This window comes from Acomys russatus, chromosome 9 (assembly GCF_903995435.1).
Source record: "Acomys russatus chromosome 9, mAcoRus1.1, whole genome shotgun sequence".
In the NCBI taxonomy this organism is placed as follows: domain Eukaryota; kingdom Metazoa; phylum Chordata; class Mammalia; order Rodentia; family Muridae; genus Acomys; species Acomys russatus.
Window position 1 is genome coordinate 22,007,172 of NC_067145.1, and position 13,288 is coordinate 22,020,459.

Consider the following 13,288-nt stretch of genomic DNA (forward strand, 5'->3'; position numbering starts at 1 on the left):
GAGTGGCACTGTCCATAGTGGGCCAAGCCACCATCAACAAATCCCCCACCATAGACTTCCCCCACAGACTATTTTGGTAGAGGTATTTTCTCATTTGAGTTCCCTCTTCTGAGAAGACCCTAGATTGTGTGGAGTTGACAAAAATCTAACCAGTCAGTCCAAATTGGACATCAAGGTTCTGTGAAGTTCTTACACAGATCCTGTTGTGAGCGCCAACCTCCATGTCTACTGCCACCTAAGCTTCGGGTTGCCTATTCCATTCCAGGACCTTCCTCTTAGCCTCCCTCAAACACACAAAGCCAAGCCTGGATGTTGTTGAATGGCTATCAGACTCTGAGGTCTTCTGTACCCCAGGCTAGTTCCCAAATAATTGAGACAGATACCTCTTGGATTTATATATGCTTTATAGCACAGCAACTGGGCAGGTATCAACCCTCTAAGGTATTTTGCTATGTCCCAGCTACACACTGCAAGTTACTTGCCTTAAATGTTCCTCTCTGGGCTGCTTCTGTTCCATTAGGCCAGCCCTCGTGGCCACACGCTCATGGTCCTTACTGCCCCATGGCGACTTTCTTCTCTCCCACTGCTACATCTTTCCCTTTTCCTCTCCATTCTCCCAGCATCATAGTCCCTCTAAGACCCCAACCCCAGGAACCCAAGCTCCGCCTACTTCTCTTCTGCCCAGTTACAGGCTTCAGCAACTTTATTAACCAATTCATTTTAAATTAGGTAGATCAAGGTTTATACAACAGAGACTGGTATACATGAGAATGTGCTCACCTGGGCTGCAATCAGGTCTTGGAGGCCAGTAATTAGCATTAGAATGCATAACAACCAGACCAACCCCCAACATTCAGACCCTGGAGACTAGATCGTCTAAGCAACAAAATCTATGACAACATAGTCCAGAGCCCTGATCTGCTCAAGAGCTGATGACTTCAGTCTCTCAGACCTTAGAACCCTTGCTCTAATACGTTTTCTGGAAGGAAAAGCCATTGGGGATCAAGACGGCTTCAAGGGAGGTCTTGTGTCCTCCACTCTTGCTAGTCATTCAGCTTCCAGCCATGGACACCAGCCCAACCAGTTGGCTTCTCTCTTTCTTAGCCCTACTGAATAAATATGTGTCATCATTCATTCCACTCAAAATCTAGTGTGGAGCTATCCACCAGATGAAGTTCACTTTTACCAATGAAAGATTTGTCAACCCCGCTGCTATGACAGTTGGAGGCACAGACTTACCTAGTAAGTCATAATGTAAGAAACACCGTAATCCCAGCTATGTCTCTCATTGAAAATTCTGTTCTTTCCGGCAGGCATGGACCCATGCTGGCATTCTCTTAAAACACAAATACAGTTTCCTGGTGGGATGTGCCTCAATCTCAGATGTCATAGCTCAGGTAACTATACTCTGTGTGTCTGTCACAGCCCCTCAGAGTGACTGACCTTCTGATGAGTGAGTGACTCACAGTTATGTCTGTGTGGTGCTTCCCAGCATTTGGCTCATATCACATATGGATTCTGTTAGTGGTTTGATAAGTGAGGAAAGGTAATATACTGTGATCAAAGTATGTACAATCTTGCCTGGTTGGGGGTTTTACAGATTTAAATTAAGTTCCTAAGATCTGACCCATTAGTTTTGAAGTAATGACTAGTAAGTGTGCTGGCGAGATGGCTCAGTGGGTAAAGTGCCTGCTATGCAGCTATGCAAGCACAAGGACCAAAGTACAGAACCCCAGAACTGAGTAAAATGTATGACCAGTATTTTTCTGTAACCCCAGTACTGGGAAGATAGAGACAAGAGGATGCCGGGATCTTGCTGGCCAGCCAGTCTGGCTGAAGCAGCTAGTTCCAGATTGAGTGAGAGACCTGTCTCATAACAAAATGGAGGGTGGTGTCGAAAGATACCCACAGATACCTCTGTGCACCCACAAGTGAGGGTGCATGCACACACAGGCATGAGCATGCACGCATGCACACACAATGATATCAGAGTAACACCACTAAACCAGTCATATACAGTCACTTTGCAATTGGCCCTGTCCTCATGCCCCCTGCAGGGCCTGAAAAAAGCAGTCTGTCACTTGGTTCCAGAAGGAGCTCTTTGGGACTCCTGGGATTATTATTTGTTCCTTCTTTCTTTCTTTCTTTTTTTTTTTTTTTAATTTTGTTTCTTATTATGAGTGGGGCACACATACTAGGAACACATGTGGAGATCATAGGACAGCATTGTGCCGTCAATTTTCTCCTTCCACCTTTGCCTGTATTCCGGGAATTGAGCTCAGGTCACTTGGCTTGAGCAGCAAGCGCTGTATCTACTGAGGCATGTTACCAACCCAGGTGCTTTGTTGTTGCTTTTGTTTTGGTCTGGCTTTCTGTTTATTTATTTGTTACACAATCTCTCTCTCCCTTTATAGCCTAGACTGACTTGGAGTGCTCTGATCCTTCTGTCTCAAACTCCAAGGCACTGGGATTATTCTTAAACATGAGTTCTTATGTGGGTACCAAGAAATTCTGTCACTCACACATCATTTCCCCACTGTCTTAATTAGGGTTACTGTGGCTCTGATGAAACACCATGACCAAAACAAATTGGGAAGGAAAGGGTTTATTTGGCTTATACTTCCAGATCTGAATCCATCATCAAAGGAAGTCAAGACAGGAACTCAGGGTAGGAATCTGAGGCAGGAACTGATGCAGAGGCCACAGAGGGTGCTGATTACTGGCTTGTTCTTCATGGCTTGCTCAGCCTGCTTCCTCATAGAACCGGGACCACCAGCCCAGGGGTGGCTCCATCTACAATGGGCTGGGCCACTAATTAAGAAAATGCCTTACAGGCTTGCCTACAGCCCAGATGTTACAGAGGTATTTTTCTTTTCTTTTTTAAAATATATTTTATTAATTTATTCATATTACATCTCAATTGTTAGATTCCTTATATCTTCCCATTCCTCCCTCCCTCCCATTTTCCCCTTACTTCCCTCCCCTATGACTGTGACTGAGGAGGACCACCTCCCCCTGTATATGCTCATAGGGTATCAAGTCTCTTCTTGGTAGCCTGCTATCCTTCCTCTGAGTGTCACCAGGCCTCCCCATCCAGGGGATGTGGTCAAATATGGGGCACCAGAGTTCGTGTGAAAGTCAGACCCCACTCTCCACTCAACTGTGGAGACTCTCAAACTATGGCACCAGCCAAGGACAATACATGCAGTAAACTTCGAACCCCTACCCAGATCTAGCCAGAGGTATTTTCTTAATTGAGGTTCCTTCCTCTTGGATTAGTTTAACTTGTCGGGTTGACGTAAAGCTAGCCAGCACACCCACATTTTAAAACAAGTCAGGAAGTTGGTTCCACTGTCTGACCACATTGTCTGAGAGGAAGGAAGGCTTACGTTTTCCTTTGCTGTGCCCTCTCTCTTCAAAGATAAGAGTGGGAAAAGCTTCTAGAAAAAGAAGATGCAGTCCCTACAGCATAGCAGTGTGAGCACAGCTCCACCAAGCAGGTGGGTGGGGCTTGAGAATACGATGGAGGAAGGCCTTCAGGCAGGCTCACACTTCCTCCCGCCGGCAGCCCCTGGGTTCCTCCTGGCTGTACACCCTCATCCGTAAGCCACGGCTTGGAAATAATCTATAGTTAAGCTGTTAGGTTCATCTCCCTAAGGACCAAGGATTAAATCTCCAAATTAATTGCATTTACTCCAAAGATCACTGGGAAAAGTAATTGATAATAATTCTTGCTAGCGCGTGTGCCTGCATACCAGCTAGCATCATTCTTTGATATATCTTGTTAATTTTCCTGTACAGTTATTAGAGTTGGGCCCCGGTGTTCCTTTCGGCATCCTCTGAGGGCTGAACTGAGCTGTCTTGTTTCACTCGCTGTTTAATTTGAAGGGAAAGAAACATCTCGCCTTTCAAACAGTGGCAGAAATTCCGTGGGAGTTTGTAGATGTGTATTATTTCAAAGGAGAAAAGACAAAAGGAAGCCGAAATGGGAAAGAAGGCATTTAGCTCTGCCTAAGATAAATATAGCAGGCATCTAGGACAGAAAAACAAAGAAGCTTATGGAAAATACTTTGCCATACGCCTACAGCCATTTTTCTCCTTCATTTTCAACCTGGCCCTGGCCCCTGCTTATTGGGGGAAAAAAAAAAAACAAATCTGGTTAGGAGAAGGGAAGGAAACTGAGTTCAGATGCTGTCTCGCCCTGGGCTGTTCCTGGTAGAGAAACTATTTTAAACTTTGTTGTTCGAGAGTTCCTGCCACAATTTGTTCAGGGGAATAAATATAATTTTCATTCGTAAGTTTTCTACCCCTCTCCCCTCCCCAACCCTCTAGCCCACCACCCTACCCTGCTTTATTCTGCTCCTTACCTGACAGCATCTGCAGCAGCTAATCTGTAAGTAGGCCCTACGTAAAACACTGAACTACCTACCTTACCTTTGTCAACACAAAAATATAACTCTCACCTCCAAAGGAATAAGGGTAAGAAGGTAAATATGGGCAGCCATGGCCCAAAAAATATAGATTTAGGTTACTCCAACCCCCATGCCTGGTGTGGTAGTAGTTTAAAGATGTCTTTATACACACAGAACAAAGAAAATCATAAATCAAGACACTTTTTAAATACATTGGGGGCAAGTGGGGTTTTGTTAATACGTTCCAGAAGGTTTTATCTGGTAGTCTCAGGATGTCCGCCCAGACAGAGATGGGCAAGGAATGGCTACTTTTCTTTACAAGGCTTAAAGGTAGCTAGCCCTGGATAAATTGTAATTAGGCTCTGGGCCTGCAGTATTTCAACTTTCTTCACAGTTCTAGTCAGCCACTCAGCCTTGCAGAAGCTTCAGTGGAACCAGCAGCTTTTTCCGAGACATTTCACAGTGCAAATAAATGAGTGAGAAAAGAAATCAGTGAGAAAATTGCTTAATAACACTCGGAATTCTACCAGCAACTTCCACTTTAAAAATGTGTTGGTTCATACAATAGTACAAGTTGAGGCATGTGACCTGCCTCCCACCTCCATATTTTTTTAATATATTTTATTAATTTATTCATATTAAATCTCAATTGTTATCCCATCCCTTGTATCCTCCCATTCCTCCCTCCCTCCCATTTTTCCCCTTACTTCCCTCCCCTATGACTGTGACTGAGGGGGACCTCCTCCCCCTGTATATGCTCATAGGGTATCAAGTCTCTTCTTGGTAGCCTGTTATCCTTCCTCTGAGTGCCACCAGGCCTCAAGAGGCATGTCCCATGAATGTCTTCACTTATCAGGAAAGTGGGACAGAGGGGAGGACATCCTATTGGGACTCTAGGTGAGAGAAGCATGGGAGAATGAGGAAATAGAATGATCCAGAGGGTCCTAGAAACCTACAAGAAGAACATTATGATGGGCGGATCTGGGCCCAGGGGTCCTGCTCAAACTATGGCACCAGCCAAGGATAATATATGCAGTAAACTTCAAACCCCTACCCAGATCTACCCAATGGACAGGACATTCTTCACAGTTGAGTGGAGAGTGGGGTCTGACTTTCATGTGAACTCTGGTGCCCCATATTTGCCCACCTCCATATTGAACTGGAGTTCCAGATGTCCCACTGGTGACATCACTATGGGCTTTAGGAAAACGCTATTGGTTTGTTTTATTCCGACCATCCAGACTTTGTTCACTTTTCAGCATCAAAGTGAGAATTCTGCTGATGCTGTTTGTCATTCCTGGTACCTCCCATCCCCTGCCCTCTGCTGAAACCCACCCTTCTTCTGAGGTCAGCTGGGAACCCGAACCCACTCTGCATTCCTGCCTTTTCACCTTTGGCAAGACCCTACCCTTGCCTTGCCCTTGTGTGTCTCCTTCACCTGGTGTCTGTGCAAACTGTAAGTGCACAGCTTGGGCCCTACACTGACCCTGGGATGCTGTCACACCTCCCAGGAGATGACCTTGATTCCCACTTCCCAGAGAAAACTGAAGCAACCGCATTCTTATCTTGTGGCCACTGTCCCATGAACTTAACTTGCAGCCCCCGTGTTCCCTGATTTGGACAGGTGGCATCTCTGTTTCAAGGCCACCCTGTTCTGATCTAGCCTGCTTTCTCAGGAACCTTATTAATTATTTTTCAGTGACCCTTCTGCCTCTGTGGATGGTTATCTGGGCACAACATGTACTCAGATAGCTGGAAGACACAGGGTGGCAAGCAGCTTTCTCTGGATCTCCATGCACCTCCTCAGCCACTCATGTCTTTCTCTTTATTCTCCACAGCCACTTCTTAGAAGGACTGTTTCCACTCACTGTCCCAATATTTTTTTTTTCTACTTCCTTTTCAGTGTGCTCCCTACATAGGTCTGGCTTCACCTCTGTCAGTTCTCTCAGATGGTCCTTACCAAGGACCTTGTGGCGTTTAGACCGAGGAGGCAGTTTCCGTTGTCTCATAGGCACCTCACCACCTCTTCACACTAGACTCCACCCTTGCTGGCCCCATTCTGTCCATGGAGACTCTGACTCATGCCCATGATGGTCTGGATGTGGTTTGCCCCTACTGTGACCCTATCTCACACACAGGAGGGTGATCGTTTTCCCGTCCCACCCACTCCCACCGTTGCCATTAGCCATGAAGTGGCACAGCCAAGGGAGGCAGAGGGCTCTCACCAGAGCCTGCCCCGTGCTGTCCAGGATGCCTAGCCCCTAAATGTGCATTAAACAGGCCATCATCTAATAATAACAGAACAAGGCCAGGATGTCTCCTAGGTTTATAGCATCTTCAGGATGACAATGATCCCCCGTTAAATATCCATAGCCTCTCCCTCTCAGAGCTTCGGACAAAGCTGTGGCATTCCCACAGACACCCGGAGCCTGTGGCAAGAATTCTCCTGTAGCAAGAATTTTGCTGAGTAAAGTGCAAGTGCAATCATCTGGTTAGAAACTCAGGCGCCACCCTGAGAGCGGCTCCCTTTATCACGAAGGGTTATGAGCTAGTCCTTGGGGCTCTCTTACCTTTGCTGTGCCCATCTCTGCTGCTGTCACTCACTCTGACTGAGAATCGTCCCTTCACTTGCCTGCACCCAGCTGTCCTGGCTCTCCTATTGCTGCCACAGCTGTCTCATCCACTGAAATCCTGACCACCTCAGCCTCGGATTAAAGGGGTACTTGAAACTCTCAATCCTGAGGCTGACTGCTATGGCTGGAGCCCCCACAAACCCTTCTGCCTGTTAGCCCCAGCATGGCCCTCATCTCACCTTGCTCTCTGGTGCACAGTCCACCTACCACAGATTCTCCAGCTTGGAAGAAATACTCTGTTCCCCACCCCTGCCTTCCTGCTCCTCCCACCTTTGCTCGGTCTAAAGGTCTCAGGCCAGGCATTGCCCACAGTCATGCTTCCCTCCCATGCAGCGACCCTGTCATGGCTGGCAGCGTGCACTCACTGGCCCATTGTTTGAGTAGCGTGTCTATCCTCTCCACTAGCCTGTGAAGCCCCGAGAAGTGAGAGTGGGACTGACTAGAGCTGTGTACCAGGGCCTGGTTTGGGGCCAGTACCTACTTTCACCAGGACGTCCTCAGCGCTAATGCAGCAGGTTCCTTCTGAGCATAACCTGGCTGCTTTCAGTAGCCATGCCAGACTCAGCAATCGTGATTCTGCATGACAGTGCAAAGTGCACAGGTGTTATTTTGAGTTGGTCTGCCGTGAAGATATAAGGCCTGTGACAGGTGCTGGGCTGCCTGCTTCAGTCTGTTAGAATTTCAGGGGGAGGCCTTTGGAGCTCCCCTGGACCAGCCCATCTACCCATCACCCTTCTGCCCTATGGGCTGCTATTGTTGTCCCCTGCCACATTACTCCTCTTCGGCACACATCTTCCCTCTCCACCCTGGTTCAGGTCCCCCTCCACGATCCTGCTCCTCGGGCTTCTGTCTTGCAGAGGACACAGTGGCCTTCACATTTTCACTTCACACAGCCGGGTCTCGTGGTCTACGTTGTCACCACCGAGGTTTATAGTGCACTCTACATAGACGGTAAAAACATGAAGCTTGGATGTGCTACTCCAAGTGGGCATAAAAGGGCATCCTCGGGCACTCTCACTCCCTAGCAAAGTAAATAGGCATTGTGTCCACAACCGCAAATGCCCAAGCTTCTGGACCATTCAGTGTGTCCCAGCAAGGATTCTTCCCGCCAGGCCTCATGTCTTTCCGTTCACTGCCTTTGGTCCAGTTAGAAGCAACATGGGGAATTCGCTGCCATTGGTCCAGTTAGAAGCAACATGGGGAATTCGCTGCCATTGGTCCAGTTAGAAGCAACTGGGCAGCATCCTAGAAGATCGTGGGCATCCTCACTTCTGTCACTCCCCAGCATGTCCTCCCGGCATGGCAAATGTATGTGAGACTGGGTGAAGGAGACAGTGAGAGTGACTGCCTCCCCCAACCTGTGTCTGCTTAGGTCGCCACGTTCTCAACTGCCTGCCCAGAGCCACATGTCCATGCAGTACCTCAGAGCTCTGAGGACCCAGTGGTGAGGGTGGCCACACTTCTGGCGGCTGCAGGAGGAGAAGGCTAATAGGCTAATACACTGTAAACTCTGCTTTCGAGACTGAGCCATCCAAGAGAGATTTACACTTCATCGTGACTTCAGTCTCTCCTGACTTCAGGTCATTTTACCAACCACACAACCTGTTTTTCAGCCTCTAAATATCACCACTGTGGTTTAGAGCGTAAGTTTTGTAGATTGGTAAATACGAAGCCCGCTACTTCGAAGTACAAGACATCCAGGTCTTTCAATAAAGAAGTGGGCATTGTAGTCACATTGTAGTTACTATTTTAATAACTTTCCCAACATAGCGTTTTATGTATTTTTAAATTTTGCCTTGTTCCATTATCATTTCTAGTGGTGTTTGGAACAGCATTTTAGTGGGTTTTATCCTTTAAATGTTCTGCCCATCTGCCCTGCACATCACTGACTGCTACGGCTTTTTCCACAGCTGTGGAAAACTACAGTGGCCACCGGGGAGGCAGCTAAGAAGCCAGAGTTTCTAGGTATTTCTTAGTGGGTAATCTTAACAAGAAGTATAATTGCCTTAAAAGAGTGTCAGTGGTGGATCTTAACCATGGCTTTGATCCAGTCAATCTGAGCATCTGTTTCTGGGTCACAGGCAGTCAGAATCGAGGCAAAGCCAGTGGTCAGTTCTGCGAATCAGTTACAGGGTTCCAGAGGAGCCCAACCTCCATGGACCAACTCATCCCGCTGACCTGCCCTGTTCTCTCTCACAGGTTGTTTTCGTAGCCATTTTGCTTCACAGCCACCTGGAATGCCGAGAACCGCTGCTCATCCCCATCCTGTCTCTGTACATGGGCGCACTTGTGCGCTGTACCACACTGTGCCTGGGCTACTACAGGAACATCCACGACATCATCCCGGACAGGAGCGGCCCAGAGCTGGGGGTGCGTACACCTTTTGACTGTTTACAGTATTAGCCCATACCAGTTGTACAAAGTAACAGGACTCCCCGTGCGGTTTTCATACTTGCATGCATCAAGTGTCCGTCATACTCATCCCGCCATTCTACTCTCTCCCTACTCTTCCTGTCTCTCTCTGCTGTACCCCCAGGGTAGTCTTGACCTGTTCAACCACAGTCTGACCAAAGACCCAGAGAATATGAAATGAGAACCCAGAGTAATAAGCCCAAAGGTCAAGTGTTAGGGGTTTTCTTACAGGAAAGCAGACAGAACATCATGAACTCTACAGATGGGAGTGATCTTAGAAGTGACCCTCCAGCCTCCTCCTTGGTCCTCTTTCATGGTCCAGAAAGCTTTAGGATTCATGGAACCTTTGTGCTCATGCCTTATTGTTTTTAACATCATAGCATAGCCCCAGGCTCTGTTTGTATTATCTGCACTGGCCAGTTCCAGGTTCCTAATTGGACACATCCTAGGGACTGGGCAGAGCTCTAGATACTATAATGTGATGGGGAATCTTCAGATATGGCTTCTAGGTACAAACAGCTTTAAAACGCAATAGGCAGGTAAGACCAACACAGAGAAAACAATTCGGGTGGGGTGGGGTGGGTGCAAAGGACCCAAAGGGCCTCCAGTTTTGGTTGAATGGGCTAGGAAGCCTCCCTGGAGAAGTTTGGGTTTGTTCTGGTCCTTATAAGTCAATCAAGAATCAAGATAAGAATAAAGTACCCAAGTCATGAGAGCAGTGTTGTGTGAGACATCATTTCTCTCCACCAGCTATAAGGCAGACAGGAAGGATTATGTCTAACCTTGACCACACTCCATACCCCGTCCCCAGCCTAACCAGACAACGCTTTCATCATGTCACACAGCAATTGTGTTGACCATGTACCTCATACCTCATCTAGGTCAGGCTACCACTGAAATCCTACCTAGGTATTTCTACCACTTGGCCAGCTACAATTGTCTTGATAGGACCATTTTCCCTCTCCTCCCCCTTCTCCCTCCATCACCTCCTCCTTCCTCTCTCTTTCTCTCTTTGTCTCTGTGTCTCTCTGTGTCTCTCTATGTGTATCTCTCTGTCTGTCTCTGTCTCTCTCTCTTGCTCTCTCTCTCCCTCTCTGTCTCTCTCTGTCTCTCTGTCTCTGTCTCTGTCTCTGTCTCTCTCTCTCTGTGTGTGTGTGTGTGTGTGTGTGTGTGTGTGTGTGTGTGTGTGTCTGTGTCTGTGTGTGTCCAGCCTCCAACTAAGGGAAAGAAATCAAAATACCTAAGATGGTCCTATGATGTAATTCTTATCCTCTTAAGAAACAAAACCAAAATTTCATAAGAGAAGCCAAGCTTGAAAGATAGCACAGGCCCTAAGATGCCTTAAGACATGCCTTGGCCTTTGCTTTTGCTTCACTTAGTGTTCTGCACAGTGTGTGGCTTCTGTGAAGGCTTTGGAGGTAGGAGTCTCTGTAGCTGAGCTTAATAGTTCTGTAATAATTGGACACATTTTTATATATTGACTGATTCCAAGGCAGATTATAATAGCTTTTTATTTCTCAGAGTTACCTCCCACAGACATGGCTTCAAGCCAGCCACTGTGATGACATAATAAACAGAGACTCGTTTCAAACCTGCTTCTCAGGTCCTGGAACTGGGCTCCACCTTGTACGGAGGCTGGTTCCACACATGGAAAACAGTGGTCTGGATCCATTGAGCGTCACTCAGTGTGCTTTGGTTGCACAGTAGCTTGCCAGCTGTCTGAATTAATTTCTAATAAGACTGTACACTTAATTTTAATTCAACTTGGCGTGCCTACAGAGGCTTTTCTGTATGTTATTGTTAAGCATGACGAGGTTACTGTTGATTGGCATTAGAAGGACAAGTTCTGATTTCAAGCTGTTTTCTCTTCTACTTCTAGAACCTAATGAACTTTGACCTCTGTTTCTCAACACAGGGCGATGCAACCATAAGAAAGATGCTGAGCTTCTGGTGGCCTCTGGCTCTGATTCTGGCCACACAGCGAATCAGTCGGCCCATTGTCAACCTCTTTGTGTCCCGGGACCTTGGTGGCAGCTCTGCTGCTACAGAGGTAGGGCACTTTATGGGCACATGTTGGGGGATAGAAGTGACAGAAACTTATTTCTAGTTCACTGCAAGAGCTCAAGCAATCCTAAAGTATTAGATCATATGACACAGTGACAAAGGAAGCCATGAGTGGCTGACTTTTGACGAATACATCTCTGTGACTATGCAAGAAAACATCTACTTTATCCTTCTTATGCAGAACATGAGGAACCAAGGCATAGGAGGGAAAGACAGGGACAGGCTAGAAGCTGAGACAGAGAGAACATTCTAGCTTTCTGACTTCCTTCCCATGGCCCTTTCATTTCCCCATAGTGCCAGCATGCAGCCTGTTCCCTGTTGATGCAAAGGCTGCTGAGGTATGCCTGTAGGAACTCTAGCAGTGCCCCAGATCCTGTTGTGACCCAGCGTAGCCTCCCTGGTCTGCCCAGAGTCACACACATGCCATGCCACCTATGGGCTCCTTGACAACCAGCCCTCCTCCAGAAGAGAGTCTCCTGTGTGTACTCACTCAAAGCCCCAGAAATGGATCTGGAAACTGGCTGCCATTGCATAGAAAGGGTTGACTCATCCTCTCCCTCCTTCAAGCAGGGATGGTCAAACAGGGTGACTACATTTGTTTCTTCTCAATTGCCTTCTGGAGAACTAATTCTGTTGCTGGCACCTCTGATCCTTTAGGAGGCCTGGAGGCTTCTCATTAAGGCCTCCTGTTTACACCTGGCCTTGACTGCACTGTCAGCAGCTCCCGAGCCCAGAGCATCCTGCCAGTTTCCATGTCCTGGGAAGTACTCCTGTTGCCCAGGAGGAGATGCCTATAAATCAAAATCAGAATGCTTTCTCTGGCCCCCACTTGTTCCTGGATTTTGGTATCTGAGTCACAGATGTCATCTTGGGTGGCTGTTATGGAACAACAGCTTTTTCAGTCAAATACTGATTTTTCTAAGTAAAATGTATGGGACCCCCATCACTTATGTGCTAGAATTCCATCTTCCCATCAATAACCCAAAAGATAACAGACTTTGTATCAGGCATTTCCAAATTGCCAGCTATGGCATAGCTCAACATACGGTGAACAGAGCTGGCGGTTATATACTGTGTGCTTTTGTCTCAGGTGTTCGTTTTCATTTTAGACATTTCCCATCATCCTTGTGTGGTTAATATTATCAGTGCCATTCCTGTGGAGAAACTGAGATGAGAGTCCAACAGGAGAGGGTTCCCGTCTGACACAGGAGTGAAAGGGAAGTTTGGATCTAGGCCTGCCTCGCATGATGTTCCTTCATGTTATGCCACACCACACCACACCACACCACACCACGCCACACCCACACCACACCATGCCACGCCACACCACACCACACCACGCCACACCACACCACACCATGCCACGCCACACCACGCCACACCACACCACACCACACCATGCCACACCACACCACGCCACACCACACACCACACCACGCCACACCACACCATTGCCAAACCACACCACACCACACCATGCCCACACCACACACACCATGCCACACCACACCACCACCATGCCACACCACACCACACCATGCCACACCACACCACACCATGCCACACCACGCCACACCACACCACACCATGCCACACCACACCACACCATGCCACACCACACCACACCATGCCACACCACACCACACCATGCCACGCCACACCACACCACGCCACACCATGCCACACCACACCACACCATGCCACACCACACACCACACATGCCCACACCACACCACACCATGCCACACCACACCACACCATGCCACG

The 13,288-nt window shown here is 47.8% G+C and overlaps 1 protein-coding gene across 1 annotated transcript in view; it reads left to right on the forward strand.

Annotated features, from left to right (window-relative positions):
* Window positions 1-13,288, forward strand: part of Ankh (ANKH inorganic pyrophosphate transport regulator) — a 138,362-nt gene that overhangs the window by 95,011 nt on the left and 30,063 nt on the right. The window contains exons 4-6 of the mRNA XM_051151011.1: window positions 1,314-1,397; window positions 9,245-9,415; window positions 11,373-11,507. Coding sequence (XP_051006968.1) covers window positions 1,314-1,397; window positions 9,245-9,415; window positions 11,373-11,507 — 390 coding nt within the window. The remainder of the gene's footprint in view (window positions 1-1,313; window positions 1,398-9,244; window positions 9,416-11,372; window positions 11,508-13,288) is intronic.